Source organism: Pelophylax lessonae (assembly GCF_965119305.1).
Source record: "Pelophylax lessonae genome assembly, chromosome: 5".
NCBI lineage: Eukaryota > Metazoa > Chordata > Amphibia > Anura > Ranidae > Pelophylax > Pelophylax lessonae.
The window spans coordinates 242,746,718-242,766,114 of NC_138772.1; the positions used below are offsets into that span (position 1 = coordinate 242,746,718).

The 19,397-nt window shown below is 43.8% G+C and overlaps 1 protein-coding gene across 1 annotated transcript in view; it reads left to right on the plus strand.

The window, feature by feature from the left end:
* CCDC127 (coiled-coil domain containing 127) overlaps positions 1–6,879 on the plus strand; it is a 133,120-nt gene extending 126,241 nt beyond the window's left edge. Inside the window, exon 3 of the mRNA XM_082257991.1 lies at positions 6,136–6,879. Coding sequence (XP_082114117.1) covers positions 6,136–6,806 — 671 coding nt within the window. The 3' untranslated portion in view covers positions 6,807–6,879. The remainder of the gene's footprint in view (positions 1–6,135) is intronic.
* Positions 6,880–19,397: the final 12,518 nt, after the last annotated feature.

Consider the following 19,397-nt stretch of genomic DNA (forward strand, 5'->3'; position numbering starts at 1 on the left):
AGGTATCCATATATGCTGAGCGCAAACACTGTTTGTGTCAGAATATATAAAATCAATGCATGGTAGCCGACGAGGGACCTGCAAGAGAAACAGGTCACAAAAGAATGAAAAAACAAACAAAGTACATTAAAAAAAAGTACATTAGGAAGAGTAGGACATATAAAATGACTGACACAACAAAAAATTTTGGATTCTCATCATTAACCGCCCAAACAACCACCCACTGAATTTAATGATGGGTATACACGGCGCTATCCACGTATACCAAAATAAGATTTTAACTGCAGTGCTGAAATCAGAAAATCACCACAGCTGCTATCAGCAAAGGTATCCATATATGCTGAGCGCAAACGCTGTTTGTGTCAGAATATATAAAATCAATGCGTGGTAGCCGACAATTACCTGCAAGAGAAACAGGTCACAAAAGAATGAAAAAACAAACAAAGTACATTAAAAAAAAGTACATTAGGAAGAGTAGGACATATAAAATGACTGACACAACAAAAAATTTTGGATTCTCATCATTAACCGCCCAAACAACCACCCACTGAATTTAATGATGGGTATACACAGCGCTATCCACATATACCAAAATAAGATTTTAACTGCAGTGCTGAAATAAGAAAATCACCACAGCTGCTATCAGCAAAGGTATCCATATATGCTGAGCGCAAACGCTGTTTGTGTCAGAATATATAAAATCAATGCGTGGTAGCCGACAATTACCTGCAAGAGAAACAGGTCACAAAAGAATGAAAAAACAAACAAAGGACATTGAAAAAAGTATAGTAGGAAGGAGTAGAAGGACATATAAAATTACTGACACCACAACAGTTTTTGGATCCTTTTATTTTACTTTCTAACTGTTCCTTTATTTCTTGATTTGGGAGGGAGTGCGATCTTCTGCGATCTTCTCTTCCAGCTTGGGTCTCTCAAAATGTCGATGGACATCCAACATCCTTCGAGACCCTGTGTTTATGTGCCCTACACTGTGTCGTGCTGTACCCTACACTAATACTCCACTAGTGTATGGTAGCGCTCAAAACATTCCCCGATGCAGAGACCAGGATGGTCAGGACATTTGGGACAATAATAACGGGTGTCACGCCTAAATCCGCGCCTGCTACAGACACGACATCGTCTTTGGGGTCGTATTTGGGTAGGGGTACTCGGGAGGGCATAAGGAAAATGCCTCTCATGCAGCCGGCTCACTGCATCTGGAAGGGGAAGTTGGGCAGGCATGCCTCCTGGGTACAGGTAGGCAAGGATGACCGCTTCCTGGAATTCCCGGAAGGGTCCAGTTCGTCCTGACGCCCTGTATAGGACAAAGGCGTTCAGCATAGCCAATTGGAAAAGGTAAACAGACACTTTTTTGTACCAGCGTCTGGCTTTACGGGCAACTAAATACGGCGCCAAAAGCTGGTCGTTAAGGTCCACCCCTCCCATGTTAAGGTTATATTCGTGGACACAGAGGGGTTTCTCCATAACGCCAGTTGCCGTAGGGATTTGGACTGTCGTGTCTGCGTGAAGGGAGGACAGAACATAAACATCCCGTGTATCCTTCCACTTCACCGCAAGTAATTTGTCCGTTTTCAAGCAGGCTCTCGCCCCCCGACTAAGACGGGAATTTACAAGCCGTTGGGGGAAGCCCCGGCGATTAGGTCGCACGGTGCCACATGCGCCAATTTGTAAATCAAGCAGGTGACTAAATAGTGGCACGCTTGTGTAAAAATTGTCCACGTACAAATGGTACCCCTTTCCAGATAAGGGTGACACCAAGTCCCAAACAATCTTACCGCTGCTCCCTATGTAGTCTGGGCAGTTCGGGGGCTCCACAGTGCTATCTTTTCCCTCATAGACACGGAAATTAACTGTATAGCCTGTGGCCCTGTCACAGAGCTTATACAACTTGACCCCGTATCTGGCACGCTTGCTGGGGAGGTACTGTTTGATAGCAAGACGGCCAGTAAATTTAATCAGGGACTCGTCAATGCAGACAACTTGTTCGGGGGTAAACAAGGCTGCAAACCGCTGATTGAAGTGGTCTATGAGGGGCCGAATTTTGTGGAGCCGATCGTATGCAGGGTCTCCCCGAGGACGACAGATTTCATTGTCGCTGAAATGCATAAATCGCAGAATTTGCTCGTATCTCCCCCTGGACATGGAGGCAGAGTACATGCGCATATGGTGAGCTGGGCTAGTGGACCAATATAGCCGCAATTCACTTTGTTTAGTTATGCCCATGTGGAGGGAAAGGCCCAGAAAGATCTTAAATTCGGAAACCGTTATAGGATTCCAGCCGAATCGTCTGGCAAGGTGCGAATTTGGGTTGGCGGCGATAAATTGTTGAGCATATAAATTTGATTGATCCACAATAGATCTGAAAAGATCTTCCGTGAAGAACAGCTCAAAAAAGTTCAGGGGCGTAAAACCAGCTGTCTCCACGTGGATTCCAGGTTGGGCGGTGAATGGGGGAAGTACTGGCGCTGTAGAATCAGTGGGTTGCCAATTGGGATATGCCAGCGCATCAGGGAGGGCACTATGGGCTCTACGGGCCTGTCTTCGAATACGCGGTGGCTGCGGGCCACTACTTGTGCTAGCCACCGCACCAGCTTCAACTGCACTTAGGGGACTCGCCACGTCACCAGGTCTTACTGCAGTGCTGGTTGTACTAGGTCCAGGTTGTACTAGGCCGCTGGCGCTTGCCAGGTCGCCAGAAGGATGAGCGGCACTAGTACCCACACTCTGCTCCATACGAGCACCCTGCGATTCCTGCATTTCAACAACACCAGAATGGGGTCGGGTACGCCTGGGTCTAACAGGGACCCATCTGTCGTCGGAGCTGTCTGTCAGGGAGCCGCTGCTGTCATCTGGTTCGTATACTGACCCTGATTCTGCCGGTGAAGCTTCCCCATCGCTCTCACCTGACATGGTCATCATACTGTAAATAGCTTCATCACTGTACGAACGTTTAGACATTTTGGTAACTAAATTTACCCGTACAGTGATGCGACTCACAGGTAATAAAAGCACCTGGTTGTCGAAGACTATTTCAAGCGCTACCAAAAAAACTGCTAATGCTAGCAGGGATCAGGCCTGACTCTGCTAACACAGCGGTTTTGTGTCTTGTGTTTTTTGTAAGTGACAGTAATCTATTGATTACTACACTTACCTGGGTGAAAGGGTTAAACGCAGGTGCTGGCCGGAATCAGTGCTGATCGTGCAAACACCGCGTTTTGGGAACCCTAAACTATGGGGGCGCTAGTATAGCTCTGATCAGATCAGATATTGATCTGTTCAAACACTATACTAGAAATGGAAGTGTAGGTGCGTGCGTGCGTGTGTGGTGATCAAGGGGTTACTTCTAAACTATGCGCCGGGGATCTGGGGGGGGGGGTGGCGGGGACCCTAAACCTCCTTTGGGAAAGAAACTAGCTAGCTAGCGCAACCTCAAGTCACAATGACACCAATACAAAATACAGTAAAAACAGTATATTATGTGTGTATTAGTGCTAATGTGACAGAGGGTGTAGGGGTTAACGGGATGTGATCAGGGGGGGATCAGGGGTTTAAATCTTTATTGGGAGGGACTGGCGGGTATCCTAAGGATAAAAGGAACGGTGGCAAGCGCTAAACCTGGTCACAAGTCACACTTATACGGGTATATAGAAAATGCTATATACTGTATACAGTGTGCGTTGTGGCAGGGGGTGTAGGGGTGATCAGGGGGGGATCAGGGGATTAAATCTTTATTGGGCGGGTGGCGGGGACCCTAAACCTCCTTGGGACACAAACTTAGTCGCCTGCGCTAATTCTGATCACAATCACACTAATACAAAAATACAAAAACACAGTATATTACGTTTGTATTAGTGCTGATGTGACAGAGGGTGTAGGGGTTAACTAGCGGTGATCAGGGGGGGGTCAGGGGAGATCAGGGGCTCAAATCTTTATTAGGGGGGGGTGGCGGGTAATTCAAGTGGAAAAAAGGGGGTCGCAAGCGCTAGACCTGACCACAAATCACACTTATACGTGTATATAGCAAAATGCTATATACTGTATACGGTGTGTGTTATGGCAGGGGGTGTAGGGGTGATCAGGGGGGGGTCAGGGGCTTAAATCTTTATTGGGCGGGTGGCGGGGACCCTAAACCTTCTTGGGACAGAAACTTAGTCGCCTGCGCTAATTCTGATCACAATCACACTAATACAAAAATACAATAACACCGTATATTGCGTTTGTATTAGTGCTGATGTGACAGAGGGTGTAGGGGTTAACGGCGGTGATCAGGGGGGGGTCAGGGGAGATCAGTGGGTTAAATCTTTATTAGGGGGGGGTGGGGGGTAATTTGAGTGGAAAAGGGGGGGTCGCAAGGGCTACACCTGTTCACAAATCACACTTATACAGGTATATAGGTATATGCTATATGCTGTATATAGTGTGTGTTGTGTCAGGTGCTGTAGGGGTTAATTGGGGGGGCGATCGGGGGTGAAATGTGCCTATCTAAGTGTGTATGTACGTGCTTGGTGCTGTACTTACAATTAGATGTGCTCTCCTCTCACGCTGGATCCGAAAAGACCGTTGGGAGGGGAGGGCACATCTCCTCTAAGCCTGTGTTTACATTTCACAGGCTTAGAGGGAGATCTGATTGGGCAGGACCGATCAACAGGTCCAGACCAAAAATGATTGGCCTGGACCTGATGACTGATCGGTTCTGAACCCAATCGAGTCATCGGCGGGACCGCGGGTGCGCGCGCGCGCGCGCCAGAGCGGCGAAGGCTAGTGACGTACCGCTACGTCACTCTGCCTGGCCGGGGCTGACCGCCGCAGTATATAGTCGTGCGGCGGTCGGCAACCGGTTAAATGGGAATTAAACTTCCCCTTTTTCTATTATTATTATAAGGGCCCCCTGGTGGTTTATGCAATAATGTGCTAGTATGCACCTCATGTTAACATGGCATGACAGAATAACCTGTGAGACTATGCCTTCCAGTACTGCTCTATGAGCGCTTCCGCTGGTCATGGAGTGCTTCAATCTTCTCCTGGTCTTCCCTCTGAGTTTGGTCTGTTCTGCCACCTGAAAGGCTGGGTCATGACCAGAGGCGTAACTAGAACCTTCAGGGCCCCGGTGCAAGAAACCATGAAGGGACCCCTGGCCGGGGCCCTTCCCTTCAAGTCTGGGGCTCTTCCCACTGATCCTGGGGCCCTTTACTCTCCTAAGTTCCGCAGTGGGCCCCCTTCCTGCCATCTTGGGGCCTCCCGACGGTGGTGGAATGCCAGGGCCCAGTCGCAAGTGTGACCTTTGCGATCCAGGAAGTTCACCCACTGGGGTCAGTAGTTTTTATTTTTTGGTATTTTAATTGTATTATTTTTTTTATCATTCTATTTTATTTTTTTACAATGTCACTGACTATTACAGTTGCCTATGACTAGGAATGGCGGGGGCAGCATAAAGAGGAGCCAATCTCCTCCATTTTCCTCCTGCAGCTACAGGAGGAAAAAAAAAAAAGAGGACGGTGATTTCTCTACATGCTGCCCCACCACCCCTATTATCCAGGTGTACAGTGGAGCCGTCCAGGCCCCCCTGGAGCATGGGGCCCGGTTGCAATTGCAACCCCTGCAACCCCTGTAGTTACGCCCCTGGTCATGACAACGTACAGTACAGGAAACAGGACCACCTCTGTTCCTTTGGTCTGTTCTGCCACCTGAAAGGCTGGGTCATGACAACGTACAGTACAGGAAACAGGACCACCTCTGTTCCTGTGTTTCTCTACATTGCTTGCTAAAAACTGAGGGCTCACAGAATGGGGTAGATTGCCTAGGGGGCATGTCCAATCACCTGAAGGTATCAGCCTATAACTTTTGGTCTATGAATATCAAGCCATTGTCCTGTACTGGAGTCTAATGTATGGAGTTTACAGGTAAGACAAAAATAATTTTTTCATTATTTTCAGGTATGCTGTGTGAATGGGAACACATAAAAAAATATAATAGTGTCTTCTGAAGTCTGAGTGCAAAAGTGGAACTATACTATACATTTGCCATCTTTGAGTAAGAAATGACACCCATAATGGCAATGTATAATTTTTCCTGTTGCTTTCTAATTAATACATTTAAAATTATTGTTTACTACAGGATGGATCTGGTCAAAGGAATCTGAAAAACAAATTAGAAAAGCCAAACTTGAGTATGAACAGAAAGTGAATGATTTCCAAAAAGATTTGGAAATGAAATATAAAGACATTGTTGTTGAGAACCGTCGTACAGTGGCTCATTTGCAAATTGAGCTTGAAAAAGAAAAGACCCGGACACTGAGTTATCGTAAAGCTCTTTTATCTCAAAGTCAAAAATTAGTTGAAGAAAGGAAGCTCCTGGAACATGAGCAAGACAAATTAAAGCAAGAAATCAAGGCAGCCCAAAAGAGTGGAGCAGCAGGAGCTTTGTACACAAGCTACCTTGATAAAGAAAAAGAATGGCAGCTAAAAGCAAAATGTTTACTTAGTGAATTTGAAGAAGTCCTCAAAGAGAGACAGAATATTTACTGTAGTTTTGTAGCACCTAGGAAAGAAAGATTAGAAATTGAGAAAAACCTGCTTGTTAAAGCTGCAACCAATCCAGTAGCAGTAGAATTAGAAATGTCAGAAGGCTTGGTAAACATTTTTAAATATGACACTCACTGTGCAGTATTGTGGAATATCAATAAGCATGAAAATGGTAGACTAATGTGGTTATATTTAAAATATTGGGAACTGCTAGTAGATTTTAAAAAATTCAAGAGAGCCGAAGAAGCTATGATAGGAAAGTAGTGCATGTTTCCGTTAAATTAAGACCCTATAGAAAAAGTAGAATGGTGGCGCACCATATGCATGTTTAAATTAATACATTTAAGCCATTACTTGGTAAATATAACTATTTACATTTAAGAAGAGAGATTAAAATATTTCTCCTATATTTCCAAGATGTGATTTATGCTTCTTTCAACTGGTCAGTGTAGCCCAATAATGACTTGAGTTCAAGCATTGCTTGTAACAATAGTGCTGCTTTTTACTATGTATTAACCACTTGCCGACTGCTCACAGTATATTTACTGCGGCAGTCAGCCCCTCACAGGCAGAGCGACGTAGGTCTACGTCGCTAGCCTGTGAGGCTCTGGGGAGCAAACGAGCGCGCACCCGCGGAGGCGCGCTCCCGCGCGGTCACGGACCCCCCCGCGCGTGTGACTGGCGGACCCGATGTCCGCCGGTCACTCGGCGATCGTCGGGGGGGGGGTCGGGAGAAAGTCAGGCGGCTTGTGTAAACAAGCTGCCTGTCATTCTCCTCGGTGTAAAGACAGTGATCACACGGATCTACTATGTAGATCCGTTGATCAGTGTCCTTACACCTCAAGCCACAGCCAATCACAGTAGAAAGCACGCCCCTAGGGACACACACAGCCCCTCCCTCCCAAATAAAGTTAACCCCTTCACTACCAGTGTATTTTTACAGTAACAGTGCATATATATAGCACTGATTACTGTAGAAATGTCACTGTTAACCCCAAAAATGTCAGTCAAGGGTCCGATCTGTCCGCCCCAATGTCGCAGTACCGCAAAAAAAAATCGCAGATCGCCGCCATTACGCGTTAAAAAAAAAAAACAACAAAAATGACAAAAATCGTTCCCTTTGTTAGTAAACGCGATAACTTTTGCGCAAACCAATAAAAATACGCTTTTTGCGATTTTTTTTTTACCAAACATATGTAGCATAAAACAAATTGGCCGAAAATGTTAAAAAATTTTGATTTTTACATTTTTTTGGGGGAATTTTCATATAAAAAAATGTGAAAAATATTGTTATTTTTGCAAAATTTACGCTCTTTTTTTGTTTATAACGCAAAAAGTAAAAAGCGCACAGGTGATCAAATACCACCAAAAGAAAGCTCTGTTTGTGGGAAAAAAAGGACGTCAAATTCGTTTAGGTACAGCGTCGCACGACTGCGCAATTGTCCGTTAAATTCACGCAGTGCCGAATCGCAAAATACCCCCTGGTCGTTTAGCAGGAAAATCCCTTGGGGCTAAAGTGGTTAACAGGCTCCACAACTGCTTCCAGGTGCTTGTTATCTAACAGGGGGGTTTTCCAAAATGTTGCTAGCAGGGATTTCTGTGGTTAGTTGTCTGAGATTTGATAAAAGTCTTAGCACTAAAGCAGCATGTTCAATGACGGGCAGATATTTTCCAATCAGTCAAGCCTTTACAGTCTACTCACTCACAGGCAACTCTATTACGCTTTAAAATATTAAGCTAAAAAAAGGACATTGACTCATTCCAGGGTAATACACTGTGCTCGTAGTTTTGATTTTGTTAATCTGAATGTACAGTATTATGATTGGCTGTACATCTCTATTTCTATTGTGTGGGTTTGGGTAAATAAAGAATAAAAAAAAAAAATAGGCGTGTGAACTTTTTCCAGGTTCTTATGCATCACATTTCTCTCCGTGTGTAATTCTGCATTCTTCATGAACAAGGTAAGACACTTCCATACAGGTCACAACTCCCTCAATGGGAAATTCAATGTTTCTCCCAAGAAAGGAGAGAAAACAAGCCACATTGTGTACTACCATACAACCAGCTTGATTAAAAGCCACTTCCATGGAATATGTTTTGCAGTGCATGTAGAAAGCGTATGTTACAGATTGCCAGAAAATAAAACTTCAGAGTTCCAGTGATAGTGTCCAGTGTTCAGAGTCAGACCTGCTCTCTCCACACAGAGGAATCTTGACCTCTTAAAGGCTACGTTCACCTTTTTAGGCAGAATTTCACATTTCATAAAATAAATGCACTGCCTTATTGCATCACAGAACAGGGTGTGTTTTACCTCTCTTGACCACAACTATACCACCTCTGTTTTCATTTCCACCCACTTTTCCCTTTATGCGAGTACATGGGAGGGAGCTGGCGTAGACACTCAGATGTTCTTGTAATCCAGCTCAGGGATGAGGAGAATGTATTCAGACTCCATTCACACCTAGCTTAGTGAGAGAGTACGTTATTGGTGCATTGTTCTATGACACGCATGGGGCAGCCCATTGGTTTTAACCATTTTCCCATGGGGTATTTTTTTGCCAGTACTTTGCCAGGTTTGTCATACATTTTTGTGCATGGCGAAATTGCGCATTTCCTTTAATGCTTGGGGCATAAATGGTACTGTAAGCGTGACATCAGCTTTTCAGGTGTCCTAGGAATGTGCAGATGGGTATGGAGCCTGCAGGGACACACTTTTCCACAGGGCCAAAATTTGGGGGGCACATGCACTGGGTGCCAAATTGTCTGCAGTGCTGATAGTACCTGGGATTTGGGAGGTTGGATCAGGCTAGACTGACCCCGCTGAGCTGCATTCACACCACCAGCTGCTCTGTAAACCCACACAGCTGCTTGGACAGGAGGGGTGGCGGGAGCTGCATTTGCTGGAACTGATAGTCTGTATTCTCCTCTTGCACTCGCTGAAAGCCAGATTCAGTGGACGCAGAAGTAAAATACAGTCGATGGCGATTGGTTCAAGCAAATGCCACCGCCCCCTCTTCCCCTCCTCTCTTCCTGTTGCCCCCATGCAGCACTGCCTGCTCCCCCGTCTCACCTCTCCCGCTGACTGCTGTGGTATGTTACATAGTTGCATCCAGACACACGTATTTGTCTGGATGAAGAGTGGGGGAAGGGGCAGGTAAATGTCAATTGAACAAAAAAGGACAAAAAGTCCCCCCAGGGTTTCTTTAGCAGCAAATAAACTATCATTGGTCATATAAATTATAATTCATTATTATTAATTAAAATATAAATGTTGTTTGTTAGCAAACAAATTCAAAAGGAGAGACCAGTGGACAGCACTGCCCAATTCTAGTAACATATCTCTGCAGGCACTGCTCCTACTGCCCTCTCATTAATAATAGCAAAACCTTTCTCTACCCAATGGTGAGACATTCACACCTGTACACTTTGCAATTGTCAAACAAAAGGGGTGGTCTATGTAATGTCATGTGAATGCTGTGCATCCTATGTCGGCAAGACAAAACAAGAATTCTGGCGACATATTTTAAAGCATGTATGCAGCATGCAAATTGGGAACAGATCCCTTCCTACTGGGAGACATACGGCCCTACTTCACAACTACATAGTACCCAAAGTCTCATTCACCATCCTCGACCAGGTTCATATTTCTGCCCGAGGCTGTGACTGGAACAAAATTTTACTTCAGCGTGAACAGAAATGGATTTTTAGATTAATAGCCACCTTTTATCCCAGCCTGAATTAGTCCATATTTTATGCTCCCTTTTCTAAAGGGATTTGTGTCAGGAAAAACCCTTTGAAATCACATTGGAATGGGATAATTGCAATATTTCTATATTGTCATGTCCTATATTATGTAAATATTGTGAAAGACTGCGAGAATATTTTCGTACAGGGCTCACTTTTATTTCAACTAAAATCTTGGATTATTTTTATTATTTTTGTCTCTTTCTGAACCACCTGGGCATCTCTTGGCCTTCCTCCTGTCAGATAATCTGGTGCCTCTGTCTTTCTGGCATGGAGGGGGTCGTGGGAACGATTTACCCTTTTCCCCCAGGTTTGAATACCTCTGTGGCTGGAGGTAATTCCCGAGGCCACTAGGGGGTGCAACTCAATGCCAGTGGTGTCCCTAGACCTGTTCCGGACAGGTGCGCGTGCGTCACGTCATTATTGGCACCACGTATGCGCGCACGCGTCACCACATTACTCTAAATGTGGTGGAAGTTGCAGCGGCGGCCGGGGGTTGTTCCTTCAGGAACGCCGAGGGAGCCACACGGTAACTGCAGCAGCTGCGTGCGAATGGGGGGATAACCAGACACAATTGTGCTGAATTTACAGAATAGGCCCTGTAGTTAAGACCCGAGGAGGAGTTATAAAATCTCCTTCCTCTAAAACATATGCCATACCTTTATAGGCAGGAGTATATGGACATGTTTAGATTTAACTGTCAATGTAAGTACGTATTTTGTTCATTTTTTGTCCTCTATCACAGGGTTACCTCTCCTTTTAGAGTGAGGACCCTGTGGTTTGTTTATACAATTTTCTATAATATAATTTTCTGTAATAGACTTGATTTAATCTATTATTCCCCGTTTGGGAGACACTAAATTGATACATTTCTGAATTTTTGTTTGTTTTCAATTTAAATTTTATTCCTGTATCTGGCACACATTTTTTATTGCTTATTTTGTCCCACTGGGTGTATTCACAGCCCCTGTGGATCAGATCACAATTCAAGATTTCACCAAGTAATTCTATAGTGCACTTTCTACTTATCCATTAATTGTACCATCACATGGCCACAACACTTGAACTTTAAAGGCAGTATTGCATTTGTTTGGAGATTTTTCATTTTTTGTTCATGTATTCACTTTTTTTACACATAATCACTTAGGTTTCAATTTCATAATTTTTTTTATATATTTCATCATCAATTATCATACATTTAATCCTATGGGGGACAGTAATTTGTTTGTTACCATAAACAACAGTGGCATATATATTTTAATATATTTTTTGTTAGTATAAATTACAAATTGCATTCATCTCCCAGTTTTAATATATGAGGTGCTAATTTATATTACCAATATGGGCAACATATGATACATATATATAAATGTTATACACTTTTCTGTTTCATTCATCGACGGATCACATTGCTCCATATATCATCAATACTGGGGTATATCACCTCCTTCAGGAGTAGGACTAGGCAGAACAAAAAACACTTGACTACGCCCATGGGCTGTCCTCAGCTGGTATATAACCCCCCTCTCTGTCTATTCAGGAGTAAAGACCTAGGCTCCCTGCTGGGATCTCTTGGTTCTAGCAATTTTTTCTCCTTCCATACATCTTTTACAGTTTTCTCTTGGGAGATCTACATTCAACTGCTGGGCTGGGTGTTTTGCTTGCATCTATCTAGCAAGGTGACTTTGCGGTATAATCAAGGAAGCTCAGACCTCTGCAGTGTATAAATGTGCTTTTACTATACAAAACAATCTATACATACAAAACTAATTTAATATTAGGAACATAATACAAGACTGGCAGATACAGATAAAGATAAAGAAAATATATATCAAGAATACTTAACTAAAGATGTTTCCCGCCATGGAGTCCCGTTTGCTATTATGCAACATGGCACAGGTATTCAGGACCAGAGACTTAGTAAAAAGGTTTTAAACCTGCGCTTAGGAATTTTAAAAAAGTATAATTAATGTGATGCAGCTGCGGCCCACTAAGTGAAAAACGTAGAACCATAAGTATAAAACCCCCCAAAAAATTATGAAGTTCATATGTGCAAAAAGTGCTTACAGTGCCTTGCAAAAGTATTCGGCCCCCTTTAACTTTGCGACCTTTTGCCACATTTCAGGCTTCAAACATAAAGATATAAAACTGTAATTTTTTGTGAAGAATCAACAACAAGAGGGACACAATCATGAAGTGGAACAAAATTTATTGGATATTTCAAACTTTTTTAACAAATAAAAAACTGAAAATTGGGCGTGCAAAATTATTCAGACCCCTTAAGTTAATACTTTGTAGCGCCTCCTTTTGCGGTGATTACAGCTGTAAGTCGCTTGGGGTATGTATCTATCAGTTTTGCACATCGAGAGACTGAAATGTTTGCCCATTCCTCTTTGCAAAACAGCTCGAGCTCAGTGAGGTTGGATGGAGAGCGTTTGTGAACAGCAGTTTTCAGTTCTTTCCACAGATTCTCAATTGGATTCAGATCTGGACTTTGACTTGGCCAACCTGGATATGTTTATTTGTGAACCATTCCATTGTAGATTTTGCTTTGTTTTGGATCATTGTCTTGTTGGAAGACAAATCTCTGTCCCAGTCTCAGGTCTTTTGCAGACTCCATCAGGTTTTCTTCCAGAATGGTCCTGTATTTGGCTCCATCCATCTTCCCATCAATTTTAACCATCTTCCCTGTCCCTGCTGAAGAAAAGCAGGCCCAAACCATGATGCTGCCACCACCATGTTTGACAGTGGGGATGGTGTGTTCAGGGTGATGAGCTGTGTTGCTTTTACGCCAAAAATAACGTTTTGCATTGTTGCCAAAAAGTTCGATTTTGGTTTCATCTGACCAGAGCACCTTCTTCCACATGTTTGGTGTGTCTCCCAGGTGGCTTGTGGCAAACTTTAAATTACACTTTTTATGGATATCTTTAAGAAATGGCTTTCTTCTTGCCACTCTTCCATAAAGGCCAGATTTGTGCAGTATACGACTGATTGTTGTCCTATGGACAGAGTCTCCCACCTCAGCTGTAGATCTCTGCAGTTCATCCAGAGTGATCATGGGCCTCTTGGCTGCATCTCTGATCAGTCTTCTCCTTGTATGAGCTGAAAGTTTAGAGGGACGGCCAGGTCTTCGAAGATTTGCAGTGGTCTGATACTCCTTCCATTTCAATATTATCACTCGCACAGTGCTCCTTGGGATGTTTAAAGCTTGGGAAATCTTTTTGTATCCAAATCTGGCTTTAAACTTCTCCACAACAGTATCTCGGACCTGCCTGGTGTGTTCCTTGTTCTTCATTATGCTCTCTGCGCTTTAAACAGACCTCTGAGACTATCATAGTGCAGGTACATTTATACAGAGACTTGATTACACACAGGTGGATTCTATTCATCATCATTAGTCATTTAGGTCAACATTGGATCATTTAGAGATCCTCACTGAATTTCTGGAGAGAGTTTGCTGCACTGAAAGTAAAGGGGCTAATTTTGCACGCCCAATTTTTCAGTTTTTTATTTGTTAAAGTTTGAAATATACAATAAATTTCGTTCCACTTCATGATTGTGTCCCACTTGTTGATTCTTCACAAAAAAATACAGTTTTATATCTTTATGTTTGAAGCCTGAAATGTGGCAAAAGTTTGCAAAGTTCAAGGGGGCCGAATACTTTCGCAAGGCACTGTAAATGCAAAATTTATAATGATCCAATTATCCAATATAGCGATCGTCGGGGGAGAAGGAGAATGTCAGGCAGCTTGTGTAAACAAGCCACCTGTCATTCTCCTCGGTGTAAAGACACTGATCACACGGATCTACTATGTAGATCCGTTGATCAGTGTCCTTACAGCTCAAGCCACAGCCAATCACAGTAGAAAGCACGCCCCTAGGGACACACACAGCCCCTCCCTCCCAAGTAAAGTTAACCCCTTCACTACCAGTGTATTTTTACAGTAACAGTGCATATGTATAGCACTGATTACTTTAGAAATGTCACTGGTAACCCCAAAAGTGTCAAAAATGTCAGTCAAGGGTCCGATCTGTCCGTCGCAATGTCGCAGTACCGCAAAAAAAAATCGCAGATCGCCGCCATTACGCATTAAAAAAAAAACAACAAAAATGACAAAAATCTTTCCCTTTGTTAGTAAACGCGATAACTTTTGCGCAAACCACTAAAAATACGCTTTTTGCGATTTTTTTTACCAAACATAGGTAGGTTAAAACAAATTGGCCGAAAATGTTAAAAAATTTTGATTTTTAAATTTTTTTTGGGGAATTTCATATAAAAAAATGTGAAAAATATTGCTATTTTTGCAAAATTGTCGCTCTTTTTTTGTTTATAGCGCGTGATCAAAAAAATCGCACAGGTGATCAAATACCACCAAAAGAAAGCTCTGTTTGTGGGGAAAAAAGGACGTCAAATTTGTTTAGGTACAGCGTCGCACGATCGCGCAATTGTCCATTAAAGTCACGCAGTGCCGAATCGCAAAATACCCCCTGGTCTTTTAGCAGGAAAATCCTCCGGGGCTTAAGTGGTTAAAAAATCCCCCTAAGGGAATGCACTCACCGGAGCTCAAAAGAAAACGAGCCTTTATGATATTATGGGCCAATAATCCTCCAATCCTGGCAAGCACAGACCTCTTCTCCAGAGCCCCCAGGTTACACTCTGGTATCACTCATGGAAAAAATGAGCCAGAAATAGTGAAGCCCGTAATAAACAGTGCAGACCTTATAGGACCAGAGTCTTGCTGCTTCATGGATGTTCTGGGCGAGACTGCTCTTAACAGCTTGGGCAGTGGTATTTAGACTTGTGTATAAGGAATCTACCATCCCCCATGTCAACACCCTCTATCCTGAGGACAAAGGGTTTGCTTATCCATTGTTTGGACAGTGACTTCACCTTTTAAGGGGGTAGGGTGGGCTTGGTCATACTGCATTCCTCAAGCCTTACATTAGAAAGGTATAAGCTATAGATATGACCTTATATGGCTTCTTGAATGCAGTGAGCCACTTTATTAATAAGGACATATGTAATATGCAATTTCCACAACACTCCACCAAATATCATGTAATGCCTCCAACTTTACATCAAGAAAACATGTCAGAAAGCCCCTGATAAGTGTAAACAAACAAAAAAAAAAGAATAATTCTCCCACCCCCTGGTTTATACTAAATAAAAAATGGAGGAACTAACTAAACATTAATTTGCCTTGAATGCAACCCCCTCCTATAGCTGAGAAGGTGTTTTAGTCTTTGGCTAAAGGTTCATTAGAAAAGTCCAATCTAACGTTCTTTAGAAACAAGTCCAGGCTTGTAATACATCAAAGGCCTTGCTCTGCACGTTTGCAAGGATGAACAAACAAAAGTCCTGAATAGGTGTCCACTGCAGTGCAACAATACCTCAGTCCATTGTTTCCTTAAGGCAGGGGACCGATGAAGGCAATCTGCCAAATCTCTGCAGGCCTCTCGCCCCTCTTAATCGACCCGGTGGAGTACTTTTGCAATGGCCATTGTTGCACTTCTCCACACACTGTACAGATCCCTACTACAGTCCTTATGTCCATTGATATGGGCAATCCTCTGTGTGTGCCCATTCATACGTTGCTTTCTGCCCCAAATATCCAGATTGCTTGTGGGCCGAGTTGGCCAAGTTCATCAAGACAGGATCAATTGGCACAACTGCATTCACCTTGGCAATTTCGTCTGCCACTCTGTTATAGTTCTCAAAGTCTGGGACCAGGGGCACATGTGCATCAACATGCCCCACTTTTATGGTGCAGGAGTGAGCATCCTTCCAGATGTAGTTCCATACTTCCTTGCCTCCCCACACCACCTTTCCATGAATCAACCATTCATTGGACTTCCACGTGGGCATCCAAGTTGTCAGTCCTTTAACCACTTTACGACTAGCGACATAGACCTACATCGGCTGACTTTGCGTGGTTATACCGGGGTGATGCCTCTAGCTAGAGGCATCATCCCGGTACCGTTTTTTAGAGCCGGCGGTCGGCTTTCCGGTAGTAATGACCGATGCAGCTTGGGAGCCGCTCGATCGTTACCCCGGCGAGCGGGAAGGGACATCCCCCCTCCCGCCGCGGCTCTGCCTGGGTCTCCTGTCCCACCGGGAGACCCGAGCACCCAGCTGGCACATCCACTGGCTGGATGGAGTCCCGATCAAAGCCGGAATCGGCTTCAATCGGGTCTCCGATGAAATAACCCGAAGGCGGCATCCATGATGTCACGTCCGGGTTACTCGGCTGCTAAAGGCGGCAGTTTCAAAAAGTGAATTTATTCAAAAATGCAGTTTTCGGCGTTTTGAATACATGGAAGTGTAGTGGAGGGGTTTAGGGTCTTTTAGACCCTCGATCCCTCCATAAGGAGTACCTGTCACTGCATATTGCTGTCACAAGGGATGTTTACATTGCTGGTGACATCAATAAAAGTGATCAGATTTTTAATTTTTTTTAAAACCTGTGTTAAAATAAAAAAAAAAATAAAATAAATGGTAAAAAAAAAAAAAAATTTAACCACTCCCTTCGAAAACGTATATGAAAGTCGTGCCGCAAATGAAATCGCTGTTCAAACCACACATGTGAGGTATCGCCGCGATCCCCAGAGTGTGAGCAATAATTAAAAAAAAAGAGCTACACTCTAACTCTAAACTGTTAACCGTTAAAAAAAATTAAAATGTCGCCTATGGAGATTTTTATTGACCGTAGTTTGTTGCCATTCCGCGGGTGTGCACAATTTTAAACCGTAACATGTAGGGTATCTATTTACTCAGCGTGACATCATCTTTCACAATATACAAAAAATGGGCTAACTTTACTGTTTCGTTTTTTTAAATGCAGTGAAATGTGATTTTTCGTAATTTTTTAAAAAAAAAGGCGTTTGAAAGACTGCTGCGCAAATACCGCTTGATAAAAAATATTGCAATGACCGCCATTTTATTCTCCAGAGTCTTTGCTAAAAAAAAAAAAATATATATATATATATATATATATATATATATATAATGTTTGGGCGTTCTAAGTAGTTTTCTAGCAAAAAATACAGATTTTAACGTGTAAACAAAAAGTGTCAAAAATAGTCTCAGTCTTAAAGTGGATAACCCCCTTAGCGGTATCCCCGAGCGTGACTCGGGTGGATTTTTTATGCTACTATCGGTATCCCCAAGTCACGCTCGGGGTGGATGTGCAGAGCGTGCAGCGGGGTTCCTTACCTTCTCCTGGCGATCCAGCGATGATCTCCCATTGCTGTGATCGCCAGCCGAGATCCCCGCCGCTCGTCCGTCGGTATGAGAACTTCCTGGTTCCGTTCCCTGCAGCAGCAATGCTGCATGGGAGCGGATCTAGGGAGGGAAATTCAAAGTTGCACCAAACACAAACATATAAAAAGGAGGTGATACAGTGTAATCTGAGAGGATTACACTGTATCACTTTGGTAAAAGACACAGTGCCCTTTCAGTGCCCCTTGCCATTGTCATTTGTGGGAAATAAAATCATTTGAAAATGGCATCAAAAATGCGCTGTCCTACATATGCTCTTTTGGATCAGCTGAGCGACAGCGGCAGCGACACGGAGCTGCTCGCAGAACAGAGTGACAGTGAGTCGTGGGGAGATTTGTCATCTGACTCTGACACCGACACTGATCCAGAAAGTGACGCCGATGATCCCGCACCTGACCTAAGCGATGTGCGCACTTGGTGCCCTCTAAACAGCGATGCGGACCAGGCAGCGCCCCTGAGATTCCGATTCACTGGATCTCCTGGGATGAAGGTTGATGTGGAGAGTGACAACCCTCTGGCGTACCTGAAATTATTTCTTATTGAGGAGGTAATTCTAAAAATCGTCACAGAAACCAACCGCTACTATGATCAGCAATCCACTACGCTGCATGCCAGATTTTCCAGATCCAGAAAATAGGAACTGGTCACTAAAGAGGACATCTGGAAGTTTCTGGGACTTATCATCCTTCAGTGGGTGGTGGGGAAACCGCTCCAGAAATGGTATTGGACCACCAATAAGATGCTGGCCACTCAATTTTTTGGCACAATGATGTCCGAATATCGTTTTTCACTGATCATGAAAAATTTACACTTCGCCAACAACGAAGAGTTTGATGAGGCCACGCATCCTGCGCCCAAACTCAAAAAAATCTGGGAGGTGTGCCAAATGATTGTCACCAACTTCCAGCGGTCCTATGTGCCAGACAGGGATGTCAGTGTGGACGAAAGTCTGATGGCCTACAAGGGACGCCTGAGCTGGATACAATTTATTGCATCCAAAAGAGCGCGGTTCCGCATAAAATGTTATATGCTCTGTGAATCATCCACAGGATATATATGGAATGCTATCATTTACACCAGGAAAGGTACCAAGTTCAATCCCAGGTACAGCGGCTATGGGATGGCCACATCCTCTGTCCTTTCACTGCTGGACCCACTGCTGAACCAGGGATATTGCGTGACAACGGACAATTTTTACACCTCTCCGGAACTTTATGAGGTTTTGCTCCTAAACAAAACAGATGGATATGGTATTGTTAGGCCAAACCGGCGTGACATGCCATCAATGTTTAGCAGGAAAAAGCTAAAAAAAAGGAGAGATGGTTGCCTTTCAAAAGGGTAAAATGATGGCAATGCGGTGGCGAGACAAAAAGGACGTGTGTCTCATGAGCATCGTGCACAGCACCTCCACTGCCATGGTTCGCACAAAACACGGAACAGATGTGCTGAACCCACAAGTCGTGATCGACTATAATCACACAATGGGAGGTGTCGACCAAGCCGATCAGGCAATGACATTTTACCCGGCGATGCGGAAGCAACAAAGAAAGTACTACAAAAAGATTTTCAGGCATCTCCTTGAACAATGCCTTTGGAAAGCCTATATCCTTTATAAAGCAAACACTACCATACCTCTTGTTCATTCGGACTTTATCTGGAAGGTGGCTGAGCAGATTTTCGTCAACCACCCGACGCCATCAGTATCTGCTAACAGACCCGGGCGATGCGCTGTTGGCGTTGGCAATCCAGAACACCTGACAGGCCGTCATTTTGTAGACTTTGTACCGCCAACCGCAAGAAAGTTAGCGCCTACCAGGATGTGCGTCGTTTGC